The 22,445-nt window shown below is 40.1% G+C and overlaps 1 protein-coding gene across 4 annotated transcripts in view; it reads right to left on the reverse strand.

The window, feature by feature from the left end:
• dab2ipb (DAB2 interacting protein b) overlaps nt 1–20,613 on the reverse strand; it is a 177,726-nt gene extending 157,113 nt beyond the window's left edge. For 2 of the 4 annotated variants that reach the window (XM_080874667.1, XM_080874666.1), the window contains exon 1: nt 20,447–20,613. In XM_080874667.1, coding sequence (XP_080730793.1) covers nt 20,447–20,486 — 40 coding nt within the window. In that variant the 5' untranslated portion in view covers nt 20,487–20,613. Of the gene's footprint in view, nt 1–7,908; nt 8,239–20,446 lie in introns of those variants that run through there. The other 2 variants (XM_080874670.1, XM_080874669.1) reach the window with 1 other exon arrangement.
• Between the last annotated feature and the right edge of the window lie 1,832 nt (nt 20,614–22,445).

Genomic DNA, 22,445 nt, shown 5'->3' on the forward strand with positions numbered 1-22,445 from the left:
CATTGAATACACTGGAGGTCAGAATAAATGCTCCCTGTCCCTGATCTTCTAAAGATCACATTTACCAGTATATTTTCTTATATGTGGCATATTATTTTGCATGGACCCACGGCTCCATTATATCACTCTTATGGTTTACCTTACATAGCTCCAAACCTGTACCTCCTCCTGTGGGTCCTTGTGTATCTGAGAAATCAATATAAAATTTCGCTGTACCATATCACTCCTCTCTCCATATATCTTTATGTTTATAACAACCCATATGCCTGCAGCACACGCAGCAAACTTGGCAACTGTGAGATTTACTCTGAGTTGTGTGAAGGTATTGTACTCCAGAGCCTTACATAATTTATCATTTTGATCTGTATTCAGTACAAATTCACAGCAGGGTATTTCTGGGCTCCCCTGCAGGGCTAAACGAAATGTACTGAGATCCGATGGCAAAGTAAGAGAATGTATAAAACAGAAAATATGCTCAGTTCCTCTTCAATTAACCCTGATTAACATCAAGATGAATCCACCTTCCCATCGGTTGGAGCACTACTTTGTAATAATGAGAAAAAACATAAACATAAGGTCTGTTTAATATCAGCACGGTGGCACCAACAAATGCAACCAATGAGGAAGTGCAGTTCCTTTTATTGCAGCTTGAGAAATTGATCAGTTCCACACTTTATAAAAGACAGCTCCATGTTTTAAAGCTTTAATGGTAGCATGTTTGAATTACCAAATTATTGATAAAAAAGAAAGAAATCAATACATGTACTAAGTCCCCTAGCTGTATATTTTTTGGTGGCTATCACCGACCATACTATAATGATGGTATTTCATAGTTTGTCTTTAAAATAGTGATGTATACTTTTTTTTTTTTAAATGACGTTAACGCCATAACTGCATTAACGCGGGAACTCTCCATTAGCAAGTTAACACGGATCGCCCTATGCGCGGTTAGCTCGTTAATGCGTTAGCACATTAGCGCAGTTAGCTTGTTAACGCATCAGCGCCGTGCAGCCCCACGCACGGGGCGCTTCGCGTTAACTCGCTAATGGAGATTTGCTGCGTTAATGCGGTTATGCCGTTAATGTCATTTTAACGAGATTAACACTGACAGCACTACTTTAAAACTCAACAGGTTTCTATGTAGCTTGACTGTGTAGCTTGCAAAGAAGATGACTAGCAAAACTAGCAAAAACCCACCATACAGGATGGGTTTTTGTTAGATTTGGTAGCTCTCATTTGTGATACCGCCATATAGAGCAGGGCGATATGACCAAAAATATTTATCACGATCTACATTTGAAAATTTGCGATAACAATATAACTGACGATATAATTGACACTAGACAAAATACTTTTAGAACTCCACAACTTTATTAGTGCAAAAAAAAAACAAAAACCCATCAATGTATTTTCACTTTAATGCACATAAAAAATAGCTGCTTGTTTAAGTTATATAAAAATTTAACAGTGCAAATGCAAATTCCTTGCTGACAGTTTAACCAAAAGGCATTTCCAGTGGAAATTGGCCGACATATCCTCAGCATAACCATGTATAATATCCACAAAACTTAAAAAGAGGTTATACACACACAATACGGTAATATTATGTTGAAGCACAGTGCGTATCACTCCGCAAGGTTCCTGCCTACGATAGCCGTAATGCCCATCAAGCGGTGCAGGTTCGTAGCTTAGCAAAGTCGTACTAAAACATTTTTCAGCGCTGTGTACCACATAAAATCGTTTCGAGGTCAGTAAACACAACCAGAATTCATACATAGGGCACACGGGATTATAAGGGGCACTGTCGATTTTCAGAAAAATCAAAGGATTGATTTTAAGTGTGCCGTATTTTCCAAAAAACATCCAGCTAGCATGCGCTACCAAAAATAGTGCTTTGTTGTGTATCTGACGGACGAAAGCTAAACCAGTTCCACACCACTGAAGTTGCAGCATCTTTAAAAACCAATTCCGGTTCATCCGTTTCTTTTAACGATCCGGTTTCGCCCTTCTTATTCTCTGTCGCCAGCACGCTTTTTACGCCGTTTGCGTATGAAAACAAAGGCACTGCGCATGCGCGTTTTACCCATATTTTATCACGATATTTCATTTTCTTATCATTGCCCGACATTATACCGGTATTATCGTGAACGGTATGATATGGCCCAGCCCTACCGCCATACCAATCTTTGTCTTTTTCAACTCCAGAGATGGTCTCATAGACTCTGATGTTGAAATGCCTAAACTTAAGATGTTTATAAGCCTAGAACAGAGAAACAGCTGTGGACTCCATGGCAAGTTTCCCATTCATAACAACTGGGAGGTTTTTGTTTTCATTACACAATCACTACACAAGAAGACTTCCAAGAGCACTTGGAAGAATACTGGTTTGATTTACTTGTAATTTATGATATTGTGGTTAATCCTGGTTCATATGACTTGATCAGCAGTATATATTTTTATAAAAAGTCCCTGGAATGAAAGAAAGATTTACTGAGAAGTAAGTGTTCACAGTTGCTGGCACTATAAAAGTTGATCTTGTGCTATATATTTAGTTTAGAAACCAGCACGAAACTGTTCTGTTTGTAAAATCAAGTGTAACAGCAAGCTTGTAAAAGAAATCTACAAACCAGATAGACCAAAAGAAAGTGTTTGTTTTTGTTGGGCAAAACCTTAAAGCTTTAACAGCTGATCAACGTGAGCATCACCTTTTCAATTTCCTGTTGTGTGGAAAGAGAGCTGTCCAAAAAGAAAATGTGCCTTCTGATCTCAGTCACTTTCAGTGAGGCGTACTGTAGGCAACACAGCTAGTGGAATCTGTCAACAAGTCTAAACACACACAGATGCATGGAAGAAAACACATTAAGCAAAAAGCAAAATCAAAAAAACCCATTGAAACAGACATTTAAATTATGTTTCCCATAATTTGCCCATAAAAGCGTAGGCATCCGACTGATCAGCACCATTTCTGTGTGGGAATCCACATCCCAGCTTACAAACAATGATCTCTCGAGTCTCGCTCTCTAGCACACACACATGTGGGTGTATTTGCGCATCCTTCCGCTGATGAAATGGTACTTGTTAGAAAGGGAGGAAACAGATGGATTTGGAGTTCTGTATTTGAACAGCTTCAATCGCCTAACTGGGCAGGCGCGCTTTCATCTGTGTGGTGTTGCTGTGTGTGGAGCTATTCAGAGAGATCGAGGGCAGGACACAGGAGGAGTGTAACTATCTAGGACAGTGCAGTCTCACACCGCTGGGTCTATATAAAAAACAAAAACACTAACAAGCCATTCAACTGTAGCTCATTGTTAAAGCAGGTTTTATATCAGTATCACTAATATTTGGCTTATTTGTCATTAAAATAGCTGTGGGAATGTGTAAGTACGTGTGTGTGTGTGTGTGTGTGTGTGTGTGTAAAGAGTCAAAATGAGTGGTGGGAAGTTATGTGACAGGAAGTGAGGTGCACTGCAGGGAATGGGGAACCTCTGTGGCGGGAGTTCATTTTCCCCTATTTCCTGTTTTCTGATTCGCCTCAGCATATTTGACCGCATTCTTACGTCACCCATGTGCTTTCTCTGGTCTGTGTACGTCCTCGTACGTAAACGATAAACTGAGAGAACAACTGTAAGATAAACCTTGGAAGGGAACTGATAAACAAAGTGCGCAAAATATTTCTCAAAGTCTGCGTTTTTAGAAAGTCTCTTAAACATTACTCCATTTTTCTAATTGCTTAACCAACTGTGGGGCTGGAGCCGATCCCGGCAGCTGTAGGTCAAAAGGCTGGCTGCACACTAGACTGGCTGCCAGTCCATCAACGGGGCTGAAACGGACCGACACACTCTCGCTTCCACACCGCACATCGGAGATCTCATTTAAAAACACCCCCCAAAAATCATGCAAACTCCGTACAGAAAAGGTCTCGCCTGATTTGATGTGATTGTTCCAACCAATGCACCATTATCCCATAACTAACACTACAGCTGGTAACACCCACAGATGTATAATCTTTTTTAAAAATCTATTAATCTGTCTCCCAAGGAGCATGTGTAATTTAGGTGGACCCCAAATTGCTGTGGCTCAATATAGCAGATTTTCCCCACAAAGAACTGCAGTAGCAATACTTGTATTTCAAACTGTACAGGGTCTAGCAGCTTTATTTTAGTGGCAACATTCAACATTTGAATGAAATCTGAATGAGACTCATTTTAGGTTTCCAGCTGGGAGACAGACGGTAATGACGACAGCTTCCAGGAAGACGAGGAAATGAATTAAGGATAAAGTTCTAGATTAAAAAGAGAAAAAAAAAATCACAGCCCACAGTCTAATAAGGCCAGTTTTATCTGAACATATCAGAGTTTATAGTACCAACATCTGCACGCAGCATGGTGGTACACTGCACATATGATGACACAGCAAGTTTAAACCCACCATGAATGAAACCTGACGAATAAAGAGCACATGCGTCTATTCCACGGGCAGTTTAATAGGTAATAATAAAGGTGTGGTTCAAGGGCAGCGTCATCTGAGTTTATTTATTCAAAAAATTACTAATTAAGGAAAATATGCTTGATATAAACTGACTGTGTAGCAATCAAGTAAATTTAATTTGACAGATTCCATTAAATCGCATATTTTACATTGCACTTGTGCAACAAAATTACACAGAAAATTTACATGTAACTTTTTTTTCCTTTAGTGTAGGAGTCAGTAATGTGTAGGTGACCCAGTACTTTTGTACACATAGTGTTCAGACCTCAGATTACAGACTACAGATTAAAAGGTGGTGCAGCATTGTGTGTTTACAATTCGCAAGTTAGAGAGCCACACTTTTGGGCAGTTCGAAGTCTGATGTAAAATTGTTTTTGTCCAAGACAAACAAATGTAAGTAAAGAGCGACTGAGGTACTTAAATGACCTCCACTCCTTAGTGGTACAAATGTTGAGGGTGATGGATTAGTATTGGTATGTTTATTAAAACTACTCTCCACATATTGACAAAAAAAGAAGGCTTAGAGCACACCACAAAGATCACAAATGAGTATTTTGCACTGCTTTACCTTTAAAGAACGCTATATTCATCTTTAATGATACTCTAGCTGGTACTCTGGAGTCCAAAGACTGAGCTGAGTTAACTTGTGCAATAGGCTGGCAAGCTATACAGGGTATAACATGCATCTTCCCATGACGATTGAGACAAACTCCTGAATTAGTTGTGAAAATGACTGAATTAGCAAACAGTGTATGTTTATTCTACACGTCCATTTCCTCCCACTCGCTCTGTACTGGAGTGTTAAATAATGGCAGAAAATGCCAAAAGCAATATAAAGAATTTAGGCTTACAGACTCATTGCTTTTTTGTTTTTTGTGTGTTTTTAGGGGGTAGCCCTAAATTCAGAAATTACATAGTAGTGATTAGTCATCCAGCGGGCAAACATTGAAATGGCTAATTGAGTTTGATAACAATGAGCATTGAGTGCAGTGAGAGTACAGCTGTACTCACGTGTCCAAACATGTAATCTGAAATACACAGAAACACACCGAGAAGATTATTACACACAATCTGACACACGCAGCGCATGCACAGAGTGTGCCCTGCAAAACATGTGTTCAGTAATTGGATGTCATAATTGTACCCTCTTCTGCCCCAAACCTAAAAGCCACATACACAGTGAAACCACCTCTTTATCCTGCTGTCAAACATGTACTAAAAACCCCTTTTGTTGTCTGTGATTTATGACTCTTCCTAATTACACAAGTTTTTTTTTTTCAAGGACTGGGTAGGAAAGGTAAAGGAAAGCTGGAAAGAGAACAACAAATGGGTGCAGGTGGTTTGATTTCACAATGATCGGAGCTTCGAAACAGGTATGATCAAGACAAAAGATGTTTATCTTGAATCTTCTCTGAATCATGATGTTTGGGATTTAGGAAGTCAACTGATGTATGAATTTGTAAATCCACGTATCTTATTTTTATTTACATTTATTACAGGGTCTCAACTATTTCAGATTTGTATCATTCAGAAGTAAAGACGGGCACAGGCTCAGTCATCATATCATCAAAAGACTCTGAAAATCTGGAGAAATCTCTGTGCGCAAGGGACAATTGTATTACGACACATTTTGACCAAACAGTTCATTCTTCAGTAAATACGTCACAGCCCGCAAACGTACAGAAAACTCAGCATGTGTCATACATATAAAAATAAAGTTCAAAATGAAATCTGCAAAGAGTTATGTGCTACAAGAAAACAAGCACTGGAGCAAAGTTTATCAAACACCACTGCTGAGTGGCACACTTCACTGGAATACACACCAAAGATTTAGAAGGTCAGAGAGGGAGAGATAGCAGAGACACTGAGCAATACTGGAATTCTATTATGCCTTTAGCCAGAGCGGTGGCAGTTTATCACAGCAGTCAGTCCCTATCTGCAAACATCCTTCACTTTCACTTCTTAAGAACACTTAATCAGCTCCCAGCCTGGGCCACTAAATGCAAAGATTCTACAGATTTTACGTTTTAAGTGTTCTTTGCCGAAAATGTCTGCTTTGTGTCTGTTTTGGATTGTTCGAGTGTTTGTAAAAAATAAAATAAAATACAGAAAGAAATTATAGAAAATTTGACGCCCTGAAAAACTCAGGTCAACAAATCTGCAATCAAGCGGTCCAACAAAAACAGGATCTACAAATACAGCCAAGTGCACTGGTCCACATCACTGCTGACCTCCACCCTCTTACGTTTTTCCAGTCCCTCTTATTATCTGCACCGGTCCTTGTCTGGTGCTCTGCTTCACGCATCTCCCTCTCCAACGACTCTGCCAACTTAGGAATGCCATTCTAGCAGTCACTCCATAACTCTTAACTCAGTGTTCCAAGTAATCCCTCTCCTCCGGCTGTTCTGAACCTACTTCCTTCCCCACAGCTGCTGGCTGGCCCAGCTTGCTCTAATAATAGGACAACAATGAACGCCGCACACCCGGACACACAGCATTGCACTACTACTTCAGAGCGGGGGGGTGGGGGGCACTCAACAAAATTTAGTCTAAATTAAGCTCTGAAAAAAAAAGGCAAAATTATTTATGCAAACAAAATAAAAGTAAATGGTTAATATCTATCCTCAAAAGTGTAACTATCTAAAGTGTTGACATTCTGCCCTTATGTAAGTGGATAAAAGACTGAAGCATGTAAACACATGTTGGTGGAAGAATGATGATGAGGCTGCACATTCAAGTAAAGCTACTATCTTACTAGGACACTGTAATCACACAGGAGCTGATAAATGAAGACTACACATGGCTAAAGTAGTTAAACACCACCATGTGCCTTGCCACAAGGTGGTAGTGGAATGAGAATATTCCTCCAGTACAAACACACAGAGACGCATACAGACACATACAGAGGTGGTGTATAAATGTATAATTTATATTACACGGCTCTATCAGGTAAAGCAGCCCCCAAGAGGCGTGCACAAACGCCTAAAGAAAGGGAGCCGTTAATCAGAACAAAGAAAATCTGGAGAAGCTGAGATTTGAACTGATTTTTCCTGTTTTCATCTACTGTCGCCCCACTGCTGGAACCCCAGCTCGCAATCACATGCTACAGGTCCTTTGCAGCAGTACCGCAAAAAAAAAGAAAGCGTAATCTTTCCTTTCCCACCTATATTTTGCTTCTCTCTCTGACAGATCAGTCTGATAATGATCCTTGCCTGACATGTGAAAAGCTTCCCTCCACACACCTCCTTTCCTTCAGCTCCCCCCACTCCAACCCTCCAACCATGCGCCATTCCACCAAGAGAGCAATCCCACACTCACAAAAGTGGTAACTCTACCCCCCTGTTCTTTTTTTATTTCTCCTTTCTAGCACAATTATGAGGCAGTGAAAGGAGAAGAAAAAAGCGTGGCGCTGGTGCTCACCTCAGACAAGGTCCCACAGCCGCTGGGAAAGCAGAAGGAAAATCATCTTCAGTCCACTCGCAAAACCAAGAGCAACAAGTAGTAACTCCAGAGATCCCTCCTCCCCTCTCTCACTCTATACTTCACGCTTCCTTGCTGGGTTTTGTCCGTCTGCTCTGAACTTATTAAGGCTGCAGTACCTGCAGCGGACTGAATAAGTATGTGGCCATGTGTGTGTATGGATGTGTGTATATGCGTGTGTGTGTGTCTGTGTGTGTGTGCATGTATGTGTGTGTCAGGGTGCGAGTGAGAGTGTGTATGGTCTGGTGGACTCCTACAGGGGTATTGACTCTTTCTTAGCAGGGTTCAGGTCCTCCCCCTTCTCTCCCAGACTCATAGAGGGAGGAAAAGAAGCACACACACACACACACACACACACACAAACATAATCACAGGGCAGGAGAGTACTCTTTCTTTTGTCACCTATTCTCACTTTCCTTGAAATATCTGTAACTCCCTGCTCTAAAGCTCCCTTTCATAGGGGAAAGCAAGTGACATGGAAATGTTTAAGTGTGTGCGCACACTGGTGCACAGGGAATGCCGCTGTGCCTCAACACCCGGGGCTGGGAAGGAGGAGGAGGAGGTGGAGTTTAGAGCTCGGAGAGCCAAATTCCTACCCCACCTCCAACCAATCAGAGGCCTTGTTGTGGCTGACCAAAAAACCACGGGGCCAGGCCGGGCCTCACTACCACACTCCAGCTTTAAAGCATTAGCTGAAGTTTGGCTGGGCACTCAGCAAACCTCAGCAAAGGTGTTGCTGATGATGGTGACGATAATGACAACAACACTTTTTACCCTGTCGGATGCACAGGAAAAGTCATATTTTTCCATATTGAAGCATAGTTCAGGCAAGAAATCTGTACATTGCATAAAAGCCACTCCCAACACATATGGCATACATTTACATCTACAAATAAGTCAAATCTGTTTCCTCTCTGCAGGAGATAAACTTTTCAGAAACTAGTCGGCACAGCCAAACTAAACGCAGCACAACTCACTATAAATACGAGAACCCCACTTTGAAAAATTTTCCCTCTCTCTACCCACAACTCCCTCCCTCCTTCCCCACTAAATAACAGCACTCTCATGTTTCTGCTCTTGTGCTTGGACAGGCATTTGTCCATAGAAACAACAGAAGATTCCCCCCACTCCCACTCCCAGCCCCCTCCTTATATTCACACTTCTTCTTCTGGCCACTTTACCTTCTTTCCTCACTCTTCTCTCACCACATCTAGTCACACTAACTAAAGCCTTAGGGGTGTGTAATAAGAAAAAAGAAATCATGTGAGGCTTTCAAAAGCGCCTCTGTGCTGCTGAATGCTGTGCAAAATTTGTGGTTGTGCTCCTTTTTTCTCTTTTTTTGCAGTATCCCAGCAAAATAAACCTATATTTTTGTTTATTTTGTAATGGGAGGTAAAACGATTTGTGCTGAGGATTTCACATATTTGCGGTGACAAGATGTTTCCTCAACTGAATTGCTGTTAAATTAATAGCTAAGCCACCCGGGATTACAGAAACACTTTAAAGTCAACAGGTTAGGATGCAGTGATGACAGACTGCTGCATATTTGCTCCACTAAATGCAGAAAGATGCTGACTGGTCTGGTACACTGGTGCCCGGGCAGTCTGTGACAAATATGACTATTACTTTCACATGTTTCATCTTTCTTAGCCCTCCACAGTGCAACGATAAAACTCTCTAAGACCTCATGTCATTGAGCTCATCTTTGCTGGTACTGAACAAAAGCACGCTGATGAGTTATTTGACACATTTGGCATGTAGCAACTTTTTTTGTTGTTGTTTTTTGCTGCTTAATGAATTCCAAATTTCCAAAGCAGTTTTTGACAATTAGTGGTGCTTTTTATCCATATTGCCCCCACTTTTGCAAGCTACATGCAATGTCTCACAGGCATTTGCAGGTTTTAAGCTTTCAGTATCCAAGAAATTCTAGCTAAAGCTTGCATGTTTAAGTAGAGCATGTTTTGATGAGGTCTAATCTCCCACTCGTCAGGCAACAAACGGGAAAAACCAGGGGGTGAAATGAGAGGGGTGGGGTGGGGGTGAGAGTACAAACGGGAAAGACAGAAACCCAAAGGGTGAAATGACACAGTGAGTACTTTGGTATGTAGGCTATAGAGTTACCCAGGGACAAAAAGTGAAGCACTGAAGTCCACTCCTATTGACAACTTGGACACACCTCTCCTTTTATCTTCCTGTTTGTCTCCCTTTCTGTCTCCTTAATCCCTCAGCCCCTGTCACTCTGTTTATGTTCCCATGTGTGTGTGTGTCTGTCTAGGAACTTGTAAAAAGCTATGGGCATAAACAGTGAAGACCGTGTTTAAACCTGCGTCTTTGTTTAGTCTATGAATAGATTTTTGACATTTTTTTTTTAGCACCACGTGTAAGTTGGGTTCACAGCAGTACAGTGAAAAGCAACAGGGATTATTCTGCTGAAACAGACTGAAGAAAATAGCTGCAACAATGGAGAAAAACAAAATAAAGAGGAGAGATGAGCCTTAAGTATTACTTCTGTCATTGCATATTCCATTCGACGCTCTGGTACTTTAAAAAAAAAAAATGCTGAGGCACAACTTAATGCATAAACAAAACCGACATTACTCTCTTCGGGAAGCTGAGTAAGAGAAAAATTATCACATAAAGCAGTCGGCTTACATCAATTCAAATCAGTTTGCCTGGATTAAGATTGCCTCTCGCCGACAGCGGCACAAAAGAGACAACGTGTGTGTTTTTTTAGCTGGAGGAAGAGCTGGACGTGGGACGGCCAGGAATGCCAATATCTGCCATTTTAGGGACAAAGGCAATTGTGTGGAACACGTGGGGTCAGGCTGCTACCGTGTCCACTGGGCCAGCAAGTGCTTTTTGCAGGAAAATACCAAAGGGAATTCAACTCCTACAAAGGCTTCAACTGGAGCAACTTGTGCACCAGCAGTTAAACATACATACCATATAACATCCAGACCTCACTTTGATTAGTAGCAAAGTCAATCATCTCCCCCCAACTGTTTCTGACACTATTGTTAGCTAGAGCCCAACCGATTTATCGGGAGGCCGATAATAGGTATTTTCTGATTTATCACTATTGACATTTATGACAGAAGATAAATACAAATGAAAAAAGGAGAAAACAGATGGGAAAAGATCCTTCAACAATATTATGAGGGTGTAGATTTTCCACCAGAGGGACAGAAAGTGAAACAACTTCACTGTTGGGCACACAAACACAACAACCAGCTGATCTCAGCAGAATAGGGGAAAATAATAAATAAGAACATACAACAAAGCTTGGAGAGATCATTTTAGGTTTCATATATATCAGCTTTTCAATATCAGCTTTTTAAATAATCTAATATCGGATCGGCACAGGGTTAATAAAGGGTTTTGTGAGTTCCAATAGATTTTCCTGTACAGGCTGTGGTCCGCTGGCCTGGGCTGCTACACTGATATTCACTGTTTTTTGTGGATTTTGAAAACTGCATTCAACAAGGTTTGAGCAGAGAGCTGTATGTTTGATTTCAATTGATGTCTTTTACTCTTGATGTTTACTAACACCACAGCTGGCCTTGCATCTGTCAGAAATCACTGCAAAGCCTAAAACAATAGTTCAAACTGACCAGGTTAGCCTGCAGTACGCTGCCTGGTACATTCAAACAAAATTAGCATACCTAGCATCATTCATTTAGTTATAATTCACTTAGTTTTAGGTTTACAGTTTATAAAATTTTACTCGCTGGGCAGTCCTTACCTTTGAACATAATCTCTCATCTTCCATTCACATCCTCTCTTTCTTATATCTTTCTACATCTCTCGCTGTTTGCATGTTTTTGTTTTCTATCTGAATTTATCTCCCGTTAGCATGTGCTGCTCCTCTTCTGTAGCGCTAGCTAGATGCCAAAGCTTTTGAGACTTCTCTACTATTCAGCTGTGTGCTGTAACTGTAAACAGGCAATGTGATTTTGCAGTACTTTACAGCCAGCACAATAACACTTGAGTTGCTGTTGTGCGTTTCCACCCTTTGTTTTCCTGAAAAAGAAAAATGAATGAAATTCTAAAATCCTCTTTACCGTGTTGTTTCTTCAAACTATCAAAGAAGAGGAGCTGTAAAAACCGAATCAGAACAAATTGAACCTATTGGGTTAGCACTATGAGAAAACCAAAGGCAATTATAGTCTATTACATATTACAAATCATTATTATTATTTGTATACTTTGTTTACATGGTATATTACTATCAAGAAGGCAAATGAGAGCTGTAAGAATCTGAATTTAACTGAACTATAAAAGAAGCTTTACAGATTCATAAAGTTTTTATAACAGAATCTTCAACATCATTATAAAGAGAACCTCATTAACCCTTTGGAATACTTGAGACATTACTAACTGAATTTCCCAAGAACTTATCATATACACTGATTATCTCAGACATTGTTACTGTTGTTACAACGTATCTTTTTTTTAATGTCCCCGTGACTGCTCTTAGATCTTTTACATACAGTTTACAGCCTGTGACACTTCACTTGATTTGAATGTAAAGATAAAAACAAAGGATTTATAGTGAATACCTTAAGTTGTATGTTGCTGCTACTCCAGAGGTCTAATTTTAGGCTCAAATAATCGGATTTTCCCACCAGCACTGGCACTGAAACACGTGCTCCAGTGGATCATGACAAATCTGTAACTGAGTAAACCAAATAAACAATAAGGAAGGATAAACACAAATTAAGATCAATTTACCTGAAAAAATTTGAGAATCCTACTTTGATTATAGGGGGGGTGGGAGGGGAGTTGCCCAAGTGTGCCATTCCTTGTTACTTTAGCAGTTACTGTTCCCGTCACTCAGTCAGTATTTTCCATTTCTCTTTCCTCGGCTCATTCCCTCGCCACTCTCGGCTTCTCTTTTGCTCAGTGTGCTCCATTTACAGAAGATTTACAGAGACATGAAAAGCATACAACCAACATAAATTTGTTGTGAGCATGTAACGCGCTCACGGCTGCACTTGGCTCCGTTCCTGGCCCTTGCAGTCACTTCATCTTAGACACACATCACACACTTCAAAAGCAAAACACGCCACAGATTCGCACACACGTGTACGCACGAACCACACCAACACACTTGTCATCTACACAACACGCTGCAAAGGCATCATCTAGATTTCTACATTAGCGTTCCAATTTTCCCTTCTTTTTTTTTTAACCCTCTGTTGTCTCAGACAAGCTCTGCTTTCCCTCTGGTTGCAGTGCTCTGTTGACTGACAGTATCCCATCAGGGAGGCTTTCTGACAAATGGGGCCAGATGGAGTCGTGCCACTGTTGCTGCTGGCCACAAGACAGCTCTCTGAGGTTATTGCTTAGCTCAGCTTTTACAGTGTTATTTATATACACCATATACACCACCAGACTAGTTTAAGTGTTTGATTAACTTTTCATGTGTGATCTCCTGTGTATAACTCTGAAACGTTTGGTTAACACTTAACCTCTAGTTATATATATATATTCATATATATATATATATGTATATATATTATGCAGCTATTCCTTTACCGCTGTTTACATTCCAAATAAAAGCTTCTTTTCCCTGATGGTCTTTTTAGGAACTTTAGAGGCTCACGGCCCTGACCTTTCCATGTCCATGTAAGACTAGAGCAGGCAAACGTCATTAGGGTGCCCTCGCTCACATTAACCAAATGGAGTGCTTCTAGCGTCCATCTACCACCTGTTGTGTGTAACGTCTTAGAGAAAGCGATCTCAAATTTTAGTTTCTGCTTCAGACAAATGTGGAACTTTTTAACTGGGCCTGTAGCCACCAACAAACACGCCATTTAAGGCCGGGAGATTGCAGAGCATATCTGACGCAGTAATGATTTTGAATCAGCGTACAGATTTTTACTTTGGTGTTACTAATGACATGTAAAATGACTTAAAGAGTCTAAAAACAAGCATGATAGAGAGAAAGCAAATGGGAGGATACAAGTGTTAAAGATCTGCCAAATGGTCCTCTGTGGTTCTATTCTATGAAGAGGCAAACTGTGCACTGCAGCAGAAGAAGAAACAAATGTTTGTGGCATGTCTTCTGCTGAACGTCTTGCTCATGGCATCGCAAATCACACTTTTAAAAAAAGTGTGCATATAAAAGTCATACGGCGGCTATAACGTGTGATTAGTTTGGATTTCACTGTAGTGAAAAAAAATGGAATTGTCTTTTAGGAAAATTATTAGCAGCATCATCTCAAAAAGCACAGAGGACACCTGACTGCTCTGCTCTGTTTGTACAACAGTATTCACATTTACAGCTAGGAAGGCACCGGCCAGTCCAGTACCAGCTCAAACAGCTAGATCTGTTATTGGTGAGTAATGAATAGATTATCCTCAATCTATGGTGCCAATCTATTTATTTACGCTTTGTTTACTAAGTTTACTGAACAAGCAGCCGGTCACCAGAAGTGCATGAGAAAGCCAACAGTAGTGGGTCACTAGTCTGAAGGTATTTCACGTTCTACATTTATGCATATACCGGTATATATTTTTCAAGTTTCCACTAATTTCAGATATAACCACAAACAGTCAGCAAGTGATTTTGATAACCAAACAGCTCCATTCATAGTGTTGCTCCAAGTCTTTCCCTCACTTCCTGTATCTAAGTCTCAGCACTTCACTAACATAATGAGCTGTCCTCAACTTGATTACTGTTATTTTTGCTCCACTCCCTGTGCACATGCAGTGAAACTGAGAGCAGAGGAAAGAAAGGAAGGAGTGCATAAAGACTCCCACTGAGCAGAATTAACACAAATGCAAATAAAACAATTCATTTCTCTATCTTGGTGCTGTGGTTATGCATTATTTTAAAAACAGATTAGCTAAGTTAATGTGTATACTACAATGTATTTGTATTTCACTATCATTGAAGAGGTGGCTAGATCCAAATATCGATAGCACTGAATCCAAAGCTGGTATTGGTATCAGATTGATACTTTGTTTCTATCCTCGATGTTCAATTTGTAACCCACTGAATTGTTTTAAATAAAAACATAGTTTAAAAACGCTCTATGAAAATTAGGCTAAAAGTATCTGTATCAGTATTGGTATCAGATCAATACTGGCCATGTGTTTATTTGGTACCAGATCAATGCCAAATTTTGGAGTATTGCACAGTACTAGTATTTCTGTATTTGGAAAGCAAGATTTAGGCTCTTCCTCTCTTCTCTCTTCCTTACAGTGAGGATTACAGCTTATTCATTTACGATGACAAATCGACAGGTATTGGTATTGGATCTTTTTATTGGTATTTAAACCTAAAATGTTGGAACAGTGTGTCCCCTTTTGCAAGAAATACAGCAAACATGACACTGACTTCTTTCAAAGCACCACCTAGTTAAGTTTTATACAGACAGCTTGAAAAACTTTCAAGCTCAGAAGACTCAGCCTTTTCTTTGGTTTCAAGGTCTTTTGTTGCTCGGTTTTTTCCCTTCTTTTTTTTATGTTGTACTATCCATTATGCAATTATGCAAATACCCACAGCAATCTTCTTGTGTGGCTGCACAGCTACAAATGTGTGTGATGGTTTCTTTTTTCACTTCAGAAACATTCACACTATTCCCCACAGAAAAAGTCAAATATACTATTAAGTGTGGAAGCAGAATCCCATCATAAGCAGTCAATTGAAATGCATTCGTGGAGAATTTTAAATCCAAGTGTGAAATGCAATCAGCTCGAATAGATACAATCTGGATCTGGATGACGCAAGGTCTTAAGTTACAAAGCTATATTCTTTTTTTTTCTTCTTTTTTAAAAAAAAAAAATACATATGTAGTCCAGTACCAATGAGAGGTGGACAACTGTGGCTATATTTGAAGGTAATGCCTGGTTTTCATTTCAAAATAACATCAGAGGCTCTTTAGTTAAGAAACGCCTTTGCCACAACACGCAGCCTGTCATTTGAAAACTGCTCCTGATATTCTTTTCCTTGCCAGCTAATCCAGTGGCAGGTTGAAGAGGTGCTCCTTTGTTTATACTTTGGCTCTTAATGACAGGCTGTCCGATAGATTTGGCTGCCCTAAATTATAGTATGAGGTCATCATGTTAAATTCTCAATATCCAGAAATCAAAGCTGACATTTGTACACAATGTGACATAGTCTTTGTTCTTACCTGAATAGAAGGGTAATGGTATTAAACATTAAAGCCTCTCTTTGTAACTTCACTGGATAATTTGTAACATTTATCATTTGCCATGACAATAAAGGGTAAACCATTTATTATTATACTTGTAAACATAAGGATATAAATATTCTTCTTCTTCTTAATGTTATTATTGTTTAATTATTAATTATTTATTTGCTATTATGATGTAATTTGTATTTTTGTACCATATAGAAATGCGATTTTTTTAATCTTCTAATAATCATTAAGTAATAAAAATTAATAATTTATGTCACAATATTATCATTCCCTACTGGTGGGATGGAATCAGTGAGGCAGAAGTTGGTGGTAAAGAATGCTATTACCTAATATAGGCAGCATAAAAGGGCATACCTAATGGTTGCAAAAAGACTTCTGGTTGTGAAGTGAGCTTCACTGACTCATTGACTCGTATTGTACTCCTTTCACAATGGACACATGTTGACAACTAACTCTCCCTTGAATTGGGAGCGTTAAGGGAGGGGTAAGAAAATGGCTTGAGGCTTCACAACCGAATTTCACAAAAACAGCGGGTGAGATTATGATCTCTACCAGGCCTCGCAGATGAAGCGTGTGAGATACAATGATATTATTTGGCATTACTGCATAAGCATGAGAAACATATAAAGCACAAGGACAACCACAGCAGTCAAAGTTGAGGTTTAGAAAAAACCTAGCTTGTCTCAAGTCTGCTACAACTATGTGAAGCACATGGTTGCAGCAGACGGCTGCCCCTCCCTAAGCCTGGTTCTGCTGGAGGTTTCTTCCCGTTAAAAGTGAGTTTTTCCTTCCCACTGTCTCCAAGTGTTAGCTCATAGGGGGTCGTCTGATTGTTGGGGTTTTTTTTGTATTATTGTCGGGTCTTTACCTTACAATATAAAGCACCTTGAGGTGACTTTGGTTTTGATGTGGTGCTATATGAATACAATTCAGTTGAACTGAATTTAATATGAAGTCACATAAGGTCTGTATAGTGTGGGTAGTGGCATTTCCAGTGATAAAATTCCCCAGAGGATCCCACTTGAAGTGTATCATTTAGTTATATACAATCATCAAGAGCTGAAAAAGAAAATGACAAATTGCAGATGTTTTTCCATAACTGTTGGATTTTTCAATTAGCAACTGTGCTCAAATGAGTTTGCTATATCAGACTCAATTAGTTCACAACAGTAACTGAATTTAAAAGTAGAAGCTGCCATTGGTTTAGTTCAGTGAAACCAAAGAGAAAGTCGATTAAAGTGCAATACCATGATGACTCTAAAGGTGCGAACCCACCACCACCAAAAACACCCGCCAAACCCCAAACTCTCGTCAAGAAAAAATTTACTTCACCGCAGTCATCAACATTTTTCAATTAAATTACCTCCTTTTGATCATTTTCTCCAGTCAGGTTTCAGTCACTAGCTCCACTTTCTCATCATTCACATGAGAAAAATTATGTGACAGCTCTGCAGGTTTACTGCAAGTCCGGTGTTCTGGGACAGCGTTACCCACAACCTTAAATCTGAGTCCTTGAAACTTTGACACAGCCCTTTTGGGAAGTGGGACAGAATGACCGCATATTGTCTTTCCACCAGTTTTTGGCCTTTTTTCAAGATAGTGTCTCATTTATTAAAACCAGATTACAAGTGTTAAGCTGACAGCCCAGTTCCTAAATTTGCTCCTGCTGTACCACCCAGCTCCAGTCTACTAGCGAGGTTTAAGCACATGACAATAGGAGTAAGAATAAATCTTTTATTAAAAGCCAAGCATTTTTAATGACAAAGCCCACAGCACTTTAAACCATAAAACCACAGCTCTGGATGGTATATTTAGAATGTTAGTCAGACTATGGGGTCAAAATGGAAAACAAAGAGAAAGCCCACTGTTTTTCAGGAATATCAAAAAGCTCAGCTGGTCCAGTCTCCCCGTCTAATGTGAGACAGGTTAAAGCTGTATTTTGTCCTCCAGTACATGAGCAGGCGTTCAACCTTTCTCATCTAGGACAAAACATGCAGACCTATTTACATGTCAATGAAGGCCATGGATAAGGACTCTCTCTCTCTTTACTTCCCTTCCTGAGACCTCCACTCCTCACCGCATGCCCCTGCTATAAACTAGCACAGTGCATGTATTTATTTGGATGCCTAAAACGGCAAGGCTGCTTTATACTCATTTGCTTTACATTGTGTTATAATTAAAAGATGTGCCGACCTGATCGGGAGCAGTATTATGACTTAATCCATCATATCATGACAGATAAATGTGTTTTTTGTCTATATTTAAAAAGCTACTCTCCTTTATGACAGCTGCCCTTGGTAGAAGATAAATACACAGGGACACAGGAAAGTGACAGCCCTTTGGCTATGTGCACTTCTGCAGTGCTGGCATGTCACAGGATGGATACATAGACTTACTTTCAACATGACCGATATATAAGGCACCTGAAAAGAAATAAGTATATACTGACTTCAGTATAAGCTGGTGGCAGAGACAAAGCAACGACATGGAAACTCTGGGGAGCATCTGCTGAGAGTGAGAGTGGTTTCTTTAGTGCTGAAAAGGTCAAAAACTTTACTGGGGTAAATTTAAGCACGGGATGAAACTACAAATATGAAATCCATGGAAAAAAAAGAGTTGCATTTTTTCATATATATGTATATAACAGTAATAGGTCTGACTATTGATCTCTTTTTATTAGCTTGTCTGGTAGCAGTCCCACTTCCACCCAGTGCTATTTCATAAAGTAATACATAGCATCAGCATTTCTCTGCTTTCTGCCAACAGAAATGGGAAACAGGTAGATTCAGTCACAGATCAGTCCCATAACAATCAGCCAGTTGCAGACAAGGACTCTACATCTACTTTAAATGTAAAATACGTAATGCAGTGGGTACAACATGTAAATAATAAGCTTATACTGTATAAATACACTACTCTTAGACTTGTTGTGTGCGTGAAAGTGTGTGTGCATGACAGATGAACTGAAGCCTGCAAACCTCGGGAAGTGTGAATTCTTCCTGTAGCTTGCAAGCCTGAAGTGAGAATGTAATTGGACGATATCAGATTATTGCCTTTCCTACACCAACTTTTCCTTGTATATTAAACCTTTTGAAAGGAATGTGAGGAGAGTGCGGTTGAGAGGAGACAGTTGATGTTAGAGCAATGAAGCTGGCGTTTTATCTCAAGATAGAGCTCAGTGTTCGCGCTTATTTCGGTTCAACTTTTACCAGAGGTTTTGCGTCTCAAGGGATGGATGAAAATGCCAAAGTTTCATCTAACGGTTTTCTTTCCCCCTTTTCTTTGTCTTTTCCTTCTCTGTCGTGGCAGACAGCCCAGTGCATAAAGCATTGTGGCTTAGATGCTGGCAAAGGGAAACTATGGTCTCTTGGAAATATGCTCTCTGTTGACTCATTCTGTTAACCGCATTCTTCATCAGCAGCACAGCAGAGTCCTTCCCCGTTGGTCATGAAGACAAAACATCGTCTTTTCTGGCCCAGTTAATAACACACCAATTTTTTTCCTTCTCCCTTTTCTTTTTAACTATCTAGTTTAGGCTCTAACATTTTGGAGTGGTGGAAGAAAAGGCAGTGGAAAATGAGGGGGAAGAGAGAGAAAGAGTGGCCTACAGTGCCGTTTCGATCCCCCTGGATTTATTTGTGTACATAACTCTTTCTCTTTCTGCCCCCCCTTCTCTTTCCCTCTGTCTCCTGCTTTCATTTGTTCCTGCTGCTCTGTGTTTTTAACACAAACACCCACATGGTACAACCACTATACAGCCTTCAAATATTCAGATTGAAATATCTCGGTGCATTTGAGATAAAAAAAAAAAAACACCAAAAAAAATTAACTGGTCCACCCACGGACCTCACATATTCCACGTTTAATTATTCTATTCAAAGACCGAGAAGAGAGCTTCCAGCTGCATGAAGCTCATACCAAAATGCAGTCAACAACTGAAGGCAAATCCCAGAGAGAATCAGCACAGCACAGAGGTTTGAACTTGCTCACATACAACAAAGCCAAAAGCAAATCCTGCTGAGACAAGTAGCGTCTTTAGCAGGCAGCCCATTTCATCACATTGCTATGTAACGCCCTTCACCCCTTAACCCCCTCACTCAGAAGAATAGACTGGAGTCCCATTCATCACTGACCACTGAGGCCCTAGTCAACAGCTCAAGAGCCAAGCGAAAAGCCTAGTCATAACAGAAAGCTGACAGGAAAAGCAAGTGACCGAACTCTCTTTTACATATGTGCCTCAACTTTCTTTCTTTTTTCCACTTAAAGTATCACTTCCATCATTTCTCATCTTTTTTCCTCCCACTTACCATCCTGTGCCTCTGGATGATTGCTGGTGTCAGTGTCCATGTTAAATTCACAGAGCGATGAGCGCTCGGATCAACACACCCATATCCTGAGGCAAAGTTTACTCGATAACTCCGCTGCAACCGCTGGAACTACAACTGCAAGTCCTGTTTTATCTCCTCTGCCAGTGCCGTCTCTGCTCTGCCGTTCCCCCCCCCCCCCCCCAATTCGGAGGTGCTGCCGCTGGTATGGCCCCTGCAGCCTGCCAGCTCAGCTCAGGCTTCCACCGCTGTGTTACATCTGTCTGACTGAGCAACCTCTCTGGAGCGCAGGCAGAGAGAGAGCACAGAATGGGAGGGAGGAGAGAAAGAAGCAGTTTCCACACAGAGAGAGAGAGAGAGAGATACGGGTGGAGGGAGTGTTGGTAGTGTTTCCACTTTGATCAATATTACACTTTATATGTATTTTCTCTCATCATTAAAAAAGTAACAAGAAGTTTGTAATATCAGTTTTGGAAAAAAGTACTTGCTTATAACTCTGGAGTTATGAGTGGGCGCAAAACAGCACATTTAAGTTCAGAGTTCCTGCACCATTTAAAAAAGTCATACTGAATGTTTTTAAACGTTGCTTTAAGACCTACAAACATTCAAATTCCAATAAAATCAAGAAGTGTCAGAACTATGTGTAATATTATTGCCTCTACATAACTACCAATCTCCTTCTTTCCACACATGACAGTAAAATTATAAAAATGTTTGTATGATCAGTGGTTTTAAAGATGTTTGCTCATTAGGGGTTTTTCAACCTAAAGTTGAATTTTGCATTTGTAAAACTCCTTATATATTTAATATTACAACCTCAACTTGGCAAGTGTATTTTATTTGAATAGGAACCAAATTCAGTTTTCACCGTTTTACATATTTAATCCTATTGCTGTTCTGTTTAGTTTGATTAAATCTACTTTACATCATCATAATGAATTTTCTTAATGATCTACACATATCGCACTTGAGCCACCTCTCTCATGTTCGGTGTCACGTCTTTGATGGATTTGTCCTAGTTCTTAAGGACTTTCAGATGCTGTTCATCTCCTGTAGATAGATTTTTAAGTCTGCCACTTCCTCTCTTGCCCTCTAGTTGTCCAGCTTCTTCAATTTTTTAAGAACTCACTGCACACCATGCTGAGATATGCCATATTTTTGCACAAACAACAGCTGTTTGAGAATCATCCATCTATCTGTCCATCCATCCTCTTCTGTTAATCCAAATCAGGGTCACGGGGGTGTGTGGAGCATAACCCAGCTACCATAGAGTGAGAGGCGGGGTACACTTTGGACAGGCTGATTGGTCAAGACCACTTTAAAAAGAAATTACAAGAAAGTCTTGATCCAAAAAAAAAAAAAAAACCATAAAGAAATTTGAGGTGGGTGAGGGTTGTGGTTGTAATGAGTAGTTATTTGGGTTACTGTTGTCTTCCTTTCAGGTTGAACCAGTTTGGCAACTGTCAGCTGACCTCTGGAATCAACAAGGCAAATTCTGTGCTCACTGGATATTTTCTCTTTTCCGGACCATTCTCTGCACACACTAGCTATGCTTTCAGTAGATCATCAGTTTCTGAAATACTCAGACCAGCCCGTCAGGCACCAACAAGCGTGGCAGATTCAAAGTCACTTAAATCACCTTATTTTTCATTATGATGCTCGAGTTGCAATTCAGCAGTTTGTGTTGACCATGTCTACATGCCTAAATGCACTGAGTTGCTGGCATGCAATTGGCTGGTTTTATATTTGCATTTCAAAGCAGATGAACAGATGTACAAAGTGGCCGTTGAGTGTACATGAACCTATTTCTATTGCAGAAATAGGTTAGTGTACAGCAACAGGATGAGTCAGCACCTACACTGCAATCGTTTCTGTTCAATCCTTTCAGCATAGCAATTCAACCAAATGGAGCCATTAATCTCTATACATACAGCACTTGAGTTTATCTAGTTTATATAGCTATGGGTTAAGAAAATATATA

The sequence above is a fragment of the Rhamphochromis sp. 'chilingali' genome (genome assembly GCF_963969265.1).
Source record: "Rhamphochromis sp. 'chilingali' genome assembly, chromosome: 2".
NCBI lineage: Eukaryota > Metazoa > Chordata > Actinopteri > Cichliformes > Cichlidae > Rhamphochromis > Rhamphochromis sp. 'chilingali'.